The sequence below is a fragment of the Diabrotica virgifera genome, chromosome 7 (genome assembly GCF_917563875.1).
Source record: "Diabrotica virgifera virgifera chromosome 7, PGI_DIABVI_V3a".
NCBI lineage: Eukaryota > Metazoa > Arthropoda > Insecta > Coleoptera > Chrysomelidae > Diabrotica > Diabrotica virgifera.
In genome coordinates this window covers 173185893-173200027 of record NC_065449.1, presented here as the reverse complement: position 1 = coordinate 173200027, position 14135 = coordinate 173185893, and the positions used below count along the sequence as shown (strand labels likewise).

Here is a 14135-nt window from a genome sequence, read left to right as displayed (position 1 = left end):
GATTTTTCCTCAAAGTCGCCGGTTTACGAAATAACAAATTTATTCCTTTCATTTGCACCATACTGTCGGTGGAAAATAGTGTCGAGCACGCTTGATTAGCAATTAAAAAAAATAGGAGTTCTGAATATTGTATTGCAAAAAACTCTTCGGGATTTCATCAATCGATGTTTAGAGAATATGTACCTACCTTGGCAACATTCAAATATTCAGTTTTTCACATAGTTTTTGAGGGTTAAAAATGGCCGATTTCGCAATTTTTCAATTTTTAATCGCTTATATGTCAAAAACTATCATTTTTAGAGAAAAGTCACTAAAGACCTTTTCTGTTTGGAATGATCCAAAAAACCTAAAAAAAACTTTTTTCCATGCAAAAAAAATTATTTTAGGAAAAAAACAAAAAAAAACTTTTAAAAAATTTTTGACCACCTTTTGGTCCTGGCAACATGCAAATTTGTTAAAAGGAGTCCTTTTTGAGTAAGATTGTGCAAAAAATCTGAATTAGAATATTTTTCCTAGCGGATGCGCAGTGGCTTTCTGGACTATAAAAGACTATTTTAACAGTTATGATAGATTCTATTCAATGTTGTTATGTGGGCACTGTTTTTATGAAGTGAATTAATGAACAAAAAAAAAGACTATTTATGAGCCATTCCACGAACATACGCCTGTTTGGATTACTTCGACAACGAATATTTTATTGTGCAACATAAGAAGTACGAAAGTAAATAGCGCTAATAATTATTCCAATAAACAACAATGTAATTTGCAATTTACTTTCGTTCTTCTTATTTTGCACAGTAAAATATTCGTTGTCAAAGTAATCCAAAACAGGCGTTTGTTCGTGGAATAGGGTATAAAAAACATAACGTGACAGTACATGAACTAGTGATCATTATAATCTTTATTTAGTTTTAGAAAATAACAGTTTGTATAGAAAATATACAGTTTATTTTGAAAATATCAGTTTATTAGAATAGGAAAAATGTAAATAATTTGTGGTTATATTTGGTGTATAATAGGATTTTTGTTAAATTAAGGGTCTTATAGCGCCAGATATAGTATCTTAATTGTAGTGATATCAGATCTGTCTCCTAAAAGTGGATTATAAATATATCTCTTTTCAAAAACATGAAGATATTATACTGATATTGTAACACTCTCTATAAAATATGTTTTATGCTTAATTCTAAATAACTGACCTTAATAACCCTTATTAACCCTATCCAAAGACACTGACATCAAAGTAAACATGTATACATCGTGTATAAAATATTAACCAAAATGCAGTATAAGGCATTAGATATTTTATTGTTAGATGTCGAAATGGATTGGTATAGGTCTATGATATTATTGTAAACAAGTTATAGCTGAGTCACCGATTGTTTCAATATATATAATGATATCTGAATGTTACCTGAGTTTTAATGAATTTGGACCAGACAGGCACATGATCCCAACCACCAACATATTTATTTGTGACAACGCCATATTTTCTTTCTTCTTGTTTATATATCTTAAACAAATAATTTTTCCGACAATGAAATTTTGATTTGAAAATCTATAGGTACTATATTTATGCTTTACCTGCTTATGTTTTAGGCTGAACAAGTGATCCACATAAGGTACTCGAGTAAGTACCGAAAAATATCAATAACATTCATAACAATTCTATTGAGTATAGTTACGGTGTTATTCATGTATGACTGGTTTTCCTGGAGTAAGCAATTAAAATGTGAAGACAAAGATATTGGAGAGTATTTTAAATCTTACATGTCCTTTTATATCCTTTACAGTATGGTCATAATAAAAGAGGTGTTATATTGGCATGTTATTTATTTGTTAAAGATTAAGATTTATTTACTAAATTTAGATTTAGAGAAAATAAGAGAGAGGATTTATGTAAAGGGCGAATGTTTCCTACAAAATATTATAAATAACGTATACCTTGAAAATAATTCCGGCATTAATATGGAACAGCTTACAGGGAGGAGTCACACAGCATCGACAATTGTAGATAAATCAGATGATTCGACAGACTTAGGTAAGAAAGGCAAGATAAATTTCCCCTTTATTTTTCCAACTTGCTTGCATCCGTAATTGCTTGATTATTTTATGACCTGAAACCAACATCAAGGTTACCTTTTTGTTTAATAATTTCTTAAAATATTTTTACAGTTCTGAAAACATTATTTTTTTTATTTAAATTAATGCCTCGACAACTAATGACCATTCGAATGGTACCGTTAATTTCGCAATCAGATATTGTAATGTGTAGTGTGTGTGTTGAGTTATGTTGCTATTTAATGTTGCTACTTAGTAAAGTCGACTTCATTGTCTTTAGAAAGAGACACTATATGTATCTGAACGTCTGCGGTCCTTCCGGTGAGTACTAATCCCCGCAGGATAGAAAATATTTTTACATATTATTTTTTTAACAGAAACCATTTCATTATATTTTTTATAATTTTTTTGTTCAGTTTTTTTTTTATTTTTGTTACGAAAAGTTTTTCAGTAAAATACCTAGTTTTTGAGCTATCTGCGAAGAACCACCTGAAAACGTGATAAACGTTTTCAATCGCAAGTAACTCGAAAGCATTGACTTATTTAAAAAAAAAACTCTATAAAGCGAAAGTTGTTTGGAAACAGGCAATTTATCCATTTCCGGACTTATGTGACTCTTACCCCCTAAGTAAAGCAATCAACGGCATAAGTTTAACTTTGAAGTAAAGTAAACACCTATATTTTAACGTTATATTGGTTACTTTATATAAAAAAATGTAGGGAGCTCTTGCCCCAGTCAAAAACAGCATTGGGGCTAGTGCGTTATAATTAAAGGGGGCCAGTGCGTTGTCTAGTACGCACTAGCCCCAATGTGTTTTCGATATTTTAATTTAATCTTGTTTCTTTTGTTTCAGAATTCTAAAATCAGGATGGTGCGTAATTATATTCGGAGGAGTAATAGAGGCTCCACAAATAGCAAAGAAGACCTAGCCACAGCAGTATCCGAAGTAAAAAGTGGCCACATTACTATTTACCGCGCCAGTAAAATTTATGGCATCCCAAAGAACACATTGACCGATCACGTTAAGGGAAGAATAGCGATACGTATGGAAGAAGGAAGATGGAAGATGAGGAGAACCCAGCCAAGAAGAAATGGCAGCACAATATCAGATTGTCTGTCATACAGCGAAGAATATGTCTACCAGAGTCGGCCCCAAGAGACAACTCCCAAAGTTCGTCCAGACTCTGGATCATAAGGACGTTGAGAGGGCAAAGCGGACCTCCAATCTGTGCCACATGAAGGTCGTGGTAGAGGACCTACGCAAAGCAACAGGACCAACGCAGTGTTTCAATTGCCAAGGCTACCACCATGCCCAAAACGTGTGCCACAAGGACCCCAAGTGTGTGAAATGCGGCGAAGATCACCCTTCAAAGCTCTGTAAACGAGCTAGAGAAGTATAGGCAACATATGCAAACTGCAATGGAAGCCACCCAGCCAACTACAGAGGATGCCCTAGATGCCCCACCTGGGGAAGACCACCACCACTAAGGCCACAACAACAGACGCCCAGAGGACAACAGGCAACCGGGGTATCGTACGCCCAAGCCACGCAAGCAAACAAGCAACAAACACAAACGCAAAACACCACAGCGATCCCTCAAGACGAGGACTACCTAGTCAGAATGGTAACCAACATAGTGACTAACGTAGTCCAAAAAGTTATCCTAGGCACCAGGCAGACACAGTACTAATGCAGGCAGACAGAGGATACTTGAGGATAGGCTCCTGGAATCCGGGCGGCATATCAACAAACCAGAACATCATGGATGAATTCTTCAACAGATACGAGATGGACATCGTAGCAATACAGGAAACTAAGTTTACCAACAACTTTAACTTAAAGTGCCCTGGGTACGATGTATATAGGAACGACCTCACAATAAGATCAAGAGGAACGGCCATCCTAGTCAAGAAGGGAATTAAACACACAAGATTCACGACTCCACCACTGGTAAACATGGAGGCAACAACAATAGAAGTGAAAATGAGGCAAGGCGCAGTCAGAATAATATCAGCCTACGTAAGACCGCAAGACCCATTAATGGACGATGACCTAGATGCGTTCCTAAACATCGCCGAAACATCGATAATAATAGGAGACCTAAATGCGGGATCCCCCAATTGGAAGATAGAGCTACGAACAGAAATGGACGACTACTAAAAACGATGAAAAATAACGATGAAACAGTGGCAATAGGCCCAGAAGAACCAACACACTTCCCAGGAAATGGACTTCCCACCCACATCGACATCGTGGTGGCAAAAAACCTAGGACTACAAGCAGAACTGATCACCCTAAACGAAGAAACAACAGACCACAACCCCATTCTACTAGAACTGGGAACATGGGAAGAAACAAACCCGCAGAAAAGAATAAAAAAGAAAATAAAGTGGACAAATTATAAAAGATTAGTGAGTGAAGGAATAAATACAGTGCCAGTTATAAATAAACCACAAAAAATAGAAGAAAAAGTCCTAGAGCTAGAAAACATCACAAAAGAAGCAATTAGAAACAGCACAATAGAGGAAGAAGTCGATATCCACACGGAAAGCTTCAAAGACACACCAGAAGAAGTACAAGACCTGATAAGGGAAAAAACAGAGCTAAACAAATAGCCAGAAGAACAAGAGACCGAGTAGACAAAACCCACGCAAACACATTAAACAGAAAGCTCAAAACGGCTCTTCGACAACACCGCAGCTAAAAATGGGACAACTTTGTACAAGAGATGGAAGAACTAGACTCAAATATGAAAAATGTTGGGAAGCTCCAGAAAATGATAAGAAGCGACAGAAAGCCTATCCCCCCATTACATGGAGAAAACGGCATGGTATATACCATAAAAGAAGAAGCAGACGTGATGAGGTCCACACTCGAAAGAGAATGCAGGTTAAACTACCACCCAGACGAGGACGTAGACTTCATGGAAGAAGTCGAAGAGCAAGAAAAAAGACCAGAGGATCCAGAGGACATCATCCCCCAATATCACCGGAAGAAATAATCGAACATATAAAAAAGAGTTCACCGAGAAAAGCGCCTGATCTAGATGAAATAACAAATAAAGTAACTAAAGTACTTGCCTGTAAGAACTATAGTGTATTTTACAAACATAGTGAACGTGATACTAAGATATAAAATATTCCCGAATAGATGGAAAGTGGCCCATGTCATTATGATTTCAAAACCTGACAAGAACCACACATTCCTGCAGAACTACAGGCCAATCAGCTTACTTCCAGCGATCAGCAAGATAGTGGAAAGAATTATTCTCAGCAGACTGCAAGCGGAAACACACAGATTAGAGATAATCCCAGAAGCTCAATTCGGATTCAGAGCAGAGCACTCCAGCGAGCTACAAGTACTCAGTTTAACTGAGTACATAGCAGCTGGATTCAACGATAAGCAGTACACTGGAGCAGCATTCCTGGACGTAAGCAAAGCTTTCGACAGAGTATGGCATAAGGGTCTCATATATAAAATGCGAGGTTATGGGAACAGCGGGGCGATGACGAGGCTGATCTCCTCGTACTTACGCGGCCGGAGTTTCAGAGTTCGAATAGGACCAGTCCTGTCCGAGCTCGGAAGCCCGGAGGCTGGAGTACCACAGGGAGCGGTACTTTCACCTCTACTGTACACATTATACACCGCTGATGTACCTAGAACACCGGGTACCCTTATGAGCCTTTACGCCTATGACACAGCGATAGCGGCCAAAGATAGAAACGTAGATATAGCAGTGACCAACCTGCAAACAGCGTTAGAAGACATCGAGGAATGGAGTATAAAGTGGAAGATAGCCATCAACTCCGAAAAAACGCAAGCGGTACTATATAAAAATGGAAGACAACAGCCAGAAGAACAACTGACGGTGCAGAACAACCCCATCGAGTGGAAAAATGATGCTAAATACCTAGAAGTCATCACGGACAAAGGACTAACCTTCCAAAAACACGTAGAAGCCACAATCCAGAAGGGCAATACGGCAAGAGCAACATTAAGAGTACTCACCGGCAGAAAAATTAAACTAAGTTTAAAAACGAGGTTAAGACTAATAAACAGCATTATTATTACCGGTATTAATATACGCATCTCTCGCATGGGGACAAGTATGTAAAACTCACAAAAAGAAGATACAAGCGGTTCACAACAGCAGCATAAGAGAAGCAGCCAGAATCCCGAAATATGTCGCTGAAAGATTCCTGTTCAGAGAACTACAACAGGTGAGAGTCACCGAAATAATGACAGACAAGGCGAGGGTCAAATTCGCGGAACTAGAGCACCACCCAAGTCCCATACTGCGAGAGATGTTAGGTTATGACGCTTTCCACCGATGGAAGCACAAACATCCTAAATATAAAATAGTGTAATAAATTAAAGTAAATAAAATAAATAAAGAGAGACATAAAGAGAAAGAGAAAGCAAAGTGATAAAGAATATAAATAAATAATAGTAGATAGCTCGTAGCTCTAAAACATCAAGTGCTAAAGAAACACGTAACCAAAGCGTACGTTCAACATCACGATCAGGTAAAGTCAGCCCTTAGAAACATAGAAGGCGCAAGCCCCAAGGAAATATAAAAAAACAAATAAAGGTGCAAGCCACCAAAAAAAAACATAAAAACCTAAAAACAAAAAATACTTGAGCACCAAGCCATTGGACTGAGCTCAGTGGGGCTTGGTACAATGACTTAAGGCCGAAGCAAGCAATTTGAGTTCCGCGGATAAGTAAACAGAAGATAAAGGCACAAGCGCTTCACGCTGGCCTAGTTTTGAATTCAATTATGGCACCACATTGGTTTCTTATTACCCAGGATTCCACTGTGAAGAGCATTTGGCTACGATAGTTGTGCCCCCACCGCGCATCAGCTTGCTATGGGGGGGAAAGGGATGTCCTGGGGCATTGGAGTGAGGTGGGGTGATCCATGTTGTCACTCGGGTCAAAACACCTCGCTTCAATGAATTGTTACACCCGAATGTACTTTTTTGATAGGGGAACATATCTGACAGGTCGGGTTGAATCAAATTGCTTGCTTGCTTACGTAGCCAACTGTATTCGACAAATGGAAAAATGGGGATTTGGATTGTACGGAAGGAGGTGCTACAAATTGTAGCAGATTATGTGAAAGCAAATAAAATCAAAACACAATTCAAAAACAGTGTTCCCGGCGAAGACTGGTTTCTAAGGTTTAAAAAGAGGCACAATATCTCAATTAAAAAGCCTCAAAGCGTAGAGTTTGCTCGCAAGAAGAATATTGATCGGTTTGTTGTATACAGTTACTTCGAACTTTTAGACGAAACTTTAACCTGTACAAGTATGGAACCTTGATGAAACCAGTTTTTGTGCAAATCCGTCGAAGACTAAAATTGTTGGACAAAAGGGTATGCCAGCAACCAGAACATCTAGCGGTCCGGGAAAACAAAACACAACTGTTCTTATGGGGTGCAGTGCCGCTAAAGGAAAAGTACCACCACTCATAATTTTTAAAGGCAAACATGTTTGGGACCAATGGGTAGCAAAACCTGAGACTGAGTACCCAATACTCCATATGCTGCAACAGTTAATGACTGGATGGAAACTAATGTTTCTAAAAATTTCTTCGAAAAAAGCTTCATCAAGAATTTATCTAAAGAGCGTCCTGTTCTTGTTATATACGATGGGCATACAACGCTTACTGGTGTGGATTTGATAAGACTGGCAGTTGCTAATGAAATTAACATTCTTAAGCTACCACCACACACCAGAAAATTATTGAAACCACTACATATATCAGTATTTAAGTCTCATAAAAGTCGCTGGGATGCTAAATTATTCCAGTGGCAGAGGAAAAATGTTGGGATGAAACTTCCAAAATGTATGTTTTCAGAATTAATTGCAGAGATCTGGAGAGAAACTGATCCAGGCATACTGATAAGTGGTTTTACTAAAGCTGGAATTTTTCCTTTAAATCATAAAGTTATACCACTAGAGTATTTTGATCCCTTAGCTTTAAAAGGATGGGACGAAGACATACAAAAAAAGAAAACTGGGACTATCAACCGAGGTACGGAGTCTCTAGAAACTATTTTGACCGATTCACCCATTCCATCTACTTCAAATGACCCAGCTCACTTAACAAGTGAATACGAGCTTCCCTTACCAAGCTCATCACAGTCAAAACATCTTACATTTGAAGAGAAGAACTTCTACTAAAAGCTGTGAAACGTGATGCGACTCAAGCAAAAAATCCCAGGAAAAGAATATTTGCTGGAGCTGAAATAATCACACAAGAAGACGTAGTGCAACGACTGATAGATAACACTAACAAAAACTCTGTCAAAACTAAAATATGTAAGCCTGCGAATACGCTTAAAGCAAAACCAAGAAGAAAGCAAACCAAGCAAATTAAAGTAAATAAACGTAAGGACATTAGTTCGGAAGAAAGTGATCAATCTTGGGAAAGTGATAGTAGAAGACAGAATTACAGAATTTGATGATATGAGTGAAAATGATTTGGAAGACGTTTATCATAATGAAGCGGTTTCGGAAGAGAAAACTGAAGAGAATGGCATGAGTGAAGATGATTTGGAAGACGTTCACCGTGATGAAGCGGTTTCGGGAGAAAAAACTGAAGAGGGCAACACGAAAAATAACAATAATTTTGTTACACTAAATGTAGGCGATTTTATATTGGCTAACTTCTATGGAAAAAAGAAACTATATAAATTTGTTTGTCTCATTAATGAAGTTAATTATGAAGAGTTTATAGTAACTTGCATGCGTCAAATAAATAAAAATAATAACACAGAATTTAGACCGGACCGTAAAGACATTTGTTCAGTTAGCTTAATTAGATATTAGATATTGTCAACAAATTAACAATCCTAGATTTATTTAATCTCAGGGTATTCCTGAAAAATTTATATTTGACAGTAACGTTGATGTCCAAGAAGCCATCTAAAATGTTTACACCAAGGTTATTTTTAAATTACTAGAGCTAACTTTATGTTTTGTAATGAATAAATTAGTTTTACATGTTCAGTATGTCATTTATTTATAATTAAAATTTATTTCTACTAACACCATAGAACTCTTTTATTTAATGTTTTGTATATGTGAGTGAATAAAAGTTCGTAACTTTTAAACTATAATAAGTAAAGCTCGGATTTATAGGCAACAAAAATTGAAGAAAAAGGCGCCTATATAGGCAAAGATTTTTATTAAAAAAGGCAGGAATATTAATATTTAGGCAAAATATAGGTAATAAAGGAATATAACTTATTATTTATAAACACTTAAAATTTTATCATTAATAGAAACAACTAAATATTTTTCAATATTTTCGGTCTTAAAACTATGTCTTGGATCACTTAAAATTAATTTGTACATTGAAAACGAACGTTCGACATCGATAGATGTAATTGGAGCATATTTCAGAGCGGATAATAAATCTGGCATAATTTGTAATTCCTCGGAAAATGTCCCATTCAAAACTTTAGCAACATTAGATAAAAACGAAAAACCTTCATTCTTGTTGAAAACATATTTCATTTTTTTTTAAATTAATTGACCGTTACTTCCAGGTGCCGATTTAATTTTCGTCTTTAAATTATCTATTAATTTTACTGACTCACATAAATTTATCTCTTGTTTATCTAATAAGGTAATTGTGGTAACTATTAATTTATAATTGTCATTGATATAAGCGCGTTCCTGTTTCAATTTGGGATTTTTTAATATTTTTTTTTGCTTCTCGAATGGCTTCAGAAATATCACCATCAAATTCTGACAGAACTAATTCTCTTTCATTGCAGTGTTCAAAGTAAAAAAAACTGCTTCGAGCCAGGTTCCCCACCTTGTAATTACTGGTTTAGGTGGCAAAGGGACACCGGGAAGTCTTTCTTTATATATTTGCACCCTCAACGGAGCCTTTACAAAAACTTTTTTCATAAAATTTATAAAATTATTTACCAACGGAAAAAGATTTCTTATTTCTTCAGCAATTCTATTTACCCCGTGGGCTACACAAGTGTAATGAATTAAATTAGGATAAAAAATCTTTAAATTAACAGCAGCTTTTAACATATATGCCGCAGCATCTGAGCATTAAAACTATTTTATTCACTGGTATAGGGTTGGGTAAAAAGAGGTTTGTTATACTATCTTGTATAAATCGACTTATTGTTAAAATTGTTTGTTTCTTGTAATGTTTTCTCAATGTACTCTCGTCCGGTAAGGATTTATTAAGATATTTTTCGAAAAAGCATTTAAAACTAGGGTTATTAACTTTATATAGAGGAATGTTGGATGCAGTCATCATCTGGCATAAATCAAATTTAAATGCGTCTTCCTCCTTTTTTTTTAACTGCTTAAACTATCCCGCAGAGATATTTGGGCTAACTTAGAGGAACTTAGTTTTTCCAAATTACCTTTATGAAGCGGGGTTCCACAATGCTGGTCACTAAAATACTTTTTTCTACTTGAAATCTGAGAATTTAAAAAAAATAATTAGAATTCTAAAACCGCTTTAGAATTTAGTTATGTTGTGGGACGAGAAAAAAGAGAAAAAATAAAAATTACCGATTTTCCGCATGGTTTATAAAATGCTCCATCTCCTTCTACAGAAAGTTCCGAATAAGGTGCGATCCATAGCCTTAATTTAGATGTCATCTTGTCACATAAATGTCTAAAACGTTTTAAAACGTTTTAAAACGTGTTCTGTGCTTTTCGGTATACGCAACAAAACTAAACTAGGATATAGCAATTTGTGACTAAACTCTGATACAGTAACCGACTGTACAACTGATAATAAACTAATAAAGCTTAGGGATTTCCCAATAGTTAACCCTCAAGTCTCGATCAGGTACATTTTCCTAGAAATCTGTTATATAAACAAACCATTGATATTTTATTATTGACCCAAAATTTTATTATAGAATGGTTTAGTAATAGAATAATATCATGGGTAGTACCATGAAATTTTAAAAAAGGCACAAATAGGCGGAATTTACGAAAAAAAGGCAAAAAGTGCAAAAAACAATTATAATAGGCAAAATATGCAAAAAAGGCATTTTGCCTATAATCCGAGCTTTAATAATAAGTAACTCGTTTCTGTAATGCGCATGGAAAAGTACAAATATTTAAGTGCATTGCAGTAGCCTCGTTATTTAGTGTATCAATTATTCGAGAAATGAAGATCCTGATATGCACTAGCCCCGTACTCAGGGGCAAGTGCAGCGTACAATCATTCCAGAACAAAATGTGCATTATAACAGAAACTAATATAACTAATGTTATATTGGTTCTCTGTGTAGATTCTGTATGCGATAATTAAACCAGTAACAAAACACTAAAAGTTATAATTAAAAAATAAATTTTTTACAAAACTTCAAAATTTATCTATTGATTTTTTAGGCCGCACTTACCCCACCTTACCTTATGTATATTAAAAAAATTAATTATTTTAAAAATAATTCTAATTTTTAGCACGAAAACTGTTATTTCTTTCTATTTACCACGAGAAAATATTTGAAGCAGTAGCAGTAGTCAACAATTCAATGGAATTTTGTATACCTGTAAGTACCTATAATTTTATATATACAGTGTGTCAATTTTAAAACTTACAATGGCTATATCTCACGAACAAAAGCTGAAAACGAAAAATGCTTGAAACCGTTTCTAGGATAGTAAGGGGGAACTAAAATGGCATGAAAGAGAACTCACCCCCATCAACCCCCTAGGCCCCACCCACCACAACCCAAAAACTTTAAATTGCAAACCCCTACTTGTGATACATAATTGAAGAGGCTATAAAAAATGCTATCCAATGGTATAAACAATAATTATACAGGGTGAAACAATAATTGTGAAACTTTGGCTTAAATGAAAAATTTAATGAGGTTTTGTTGAATTGCAAATTTGATAAAAATGTCAATTAAATAGATTTGCAAAGTGGGTTCCGTTGTTTTGTAAACAATAATACAGTCTTTTTTCAAATTCTGCACGAAATTTGGCAAATGTTTTTCTAGTAATAGGGCGACATGCTTGAGTAATTATTTCTCGCAATTTCCCAAGTGATGCAAGTTAAGTTTTATAAACAACTGATTTAAGGTAAAAATAGTAAATTAAGCTTTAATTCAACAAAAAAAAGTTCGAGCGGACATTTACCATTTAAAATAATAGTCCGGGAGATAGCATTACAAATACAAAAGTCATAGTAAGCCAGCTGATATTAACACCCTGTATAATTAATTTTTATACCATTGGATGGTACTTTTTATAGTAGAATAGTATATAATTTTTTCCTATGGGGTTACGTTAAATCAGTTGTTTATAAAACTCAACTTGCTTCACTTGGGGAATTGCGAGAAAGAATTACTCAAGCATGTCGCCCTATTACTAGAACATTTGCCAAATTTCGTGCAGAATTTGATAATAGGCTGTATTATTGTTTACCAAACAACGGAATTCACATTAAATATTTACTTAATTGACATTTTTATCAAATTTGCAATTCAACAAAACCTCATTAAATTTTTCATTTAAGCCAAAGTTTCACAATTATTGCTTCACCCTGTATAATTATTGTTTATACCATTGGATAGCATTTTTTATAGCCTCTTCAATTATATATCACAAGTAGGGGTTTGCAATTTAAACTTTTTTGGTTGTGATGGGTGGGGCCTAAGGGGTTGATGGGGGTGAGTTCTCTTTCATGCCATTTTAGTTCCCCCTTACTATCCTAGAAACGCTTTCAAGCATTTTTTGATATCAGATTTTGTTCGTGAGATATAGCCATTGTAAATTTTTAAATTGACACACTGTATGTAGATATAGTGCATTGTGGATTTTAAGAGCTGAAAAAACTCAATAGACTGGATAAACATAAGAGTGTTACACTGATATGGGTTCCAGGTCATCTAGGAACACACCGAAATGAAATAGCTGATGAATTTGCTCTTCATCTACTAACTACTTAATCCAGAGCTGAACATAGGTGGGCCAAAGAAGCCTGGATTAAAAAGCAAAATAACTCTTACTAGGGACACCTGCATACTCGTACGTGGAGTTGTTTCTCCCAATGGAATCTTGCATGATTGCAAGTCATTAGATATCAGATGGTAAACTTGTTTTGTAGACTACATAGTGACTCCAAAAAAATATGGTACCCACTTCCTAGAACCGTACAAGTTGGTACATAGTCTGGGCAGATTATCGGAGAACAGGCCATTTTTGGGAAAAGTTATTTACCAGCAATTTTGTTGCTGGTATCGAATCTTATGATTGTATATATTAATAATATAGGTATGCAAAATCCGCAGACAGTGTGCTACTATTTTTATAAACAAAACGGCGCCCGAAAATCGTGTTTTTTTTCAATTTGTGCTCTATAACTCCAAAGATTTTAAATTTACACCAAAAACACCCAAATTAAAATTCAAAGTTATTAAATTTTGCCTAGAGACGTGTTTTTCCCGATTTAGTTCGACGCAAATTTTCCCCGGAAAATGCGGGTTTTTCCAACAAAATCTTTAATTTTCAACTAAAATTTTAGATAAGTTATTTAGGTCTGGATCCCGCGTATGAAAAAAAAGTTGATTAATAGCAAGCTGAAAATTTGTTAATAGCTTAAGGGTGTCTAGTCGGATAAACTTTGATATGTGGGAACACTGGAACAGGGGCAGTTTTAATTGTGGAACAGGTTAAAAATTTGGAACGGTCACACCACGAAAACGGCACATTTATTTTTTCCGACAGAACAGACTTCAACTCTCCGAACAGAGATTAAACTCTCATGCAAAAATCAGACTGCTATTTATCACAATTCCTGTCATTTTACATATTCTACATGTTCCACTCATTAAAACGCCCATTTGGTGATAAATAGCAGTCTGATTTTTGCATGAGAGTTTAATCTCTGTTCGAAGAGTTTAAGTCCGTTCTGTCGGACAAAATAAATGTGCCGTTTTCGTGGTGTGACCGTTCCAAATTTTTAACCTGTTCCACAATTAAAACTGCCCCTGTTCCAGTGTTCCCATATATCAAAGTTTATCTGACTAGACACCCTTAAGCTATTAACAAATTTTCAACTTGCTA

General features: G+C 35.4%; 1 protein-coding gene across 1 annotated transcript in view; it reads left to right on the top strand.

Annotated features, from left to right (window-relative positions):
• The first annotated feature begins 1606 nt into the window (after positions 1-1606).
• Positions 1607-14135, top strand: part of LOC114330226 (gustatory receptor for sugar taste 43a-like) — a 51065-nt gene continuing 38536 nt past the window's right edge. Inside the window, exons 1-2 of the mRNA XM_028279550.2 lie at positions 1607-2041; positions 11526-11614. Coding sequence (XP_028135351.2) covers positions 1696-2041; positions 11526-11614 — 435 coding nt within the window. The 5' untranslated portion in view covers positions 1607-1695. The remainder of the gene's footprint in view (positions 2042-11525; positions 11615-14135) is intronic.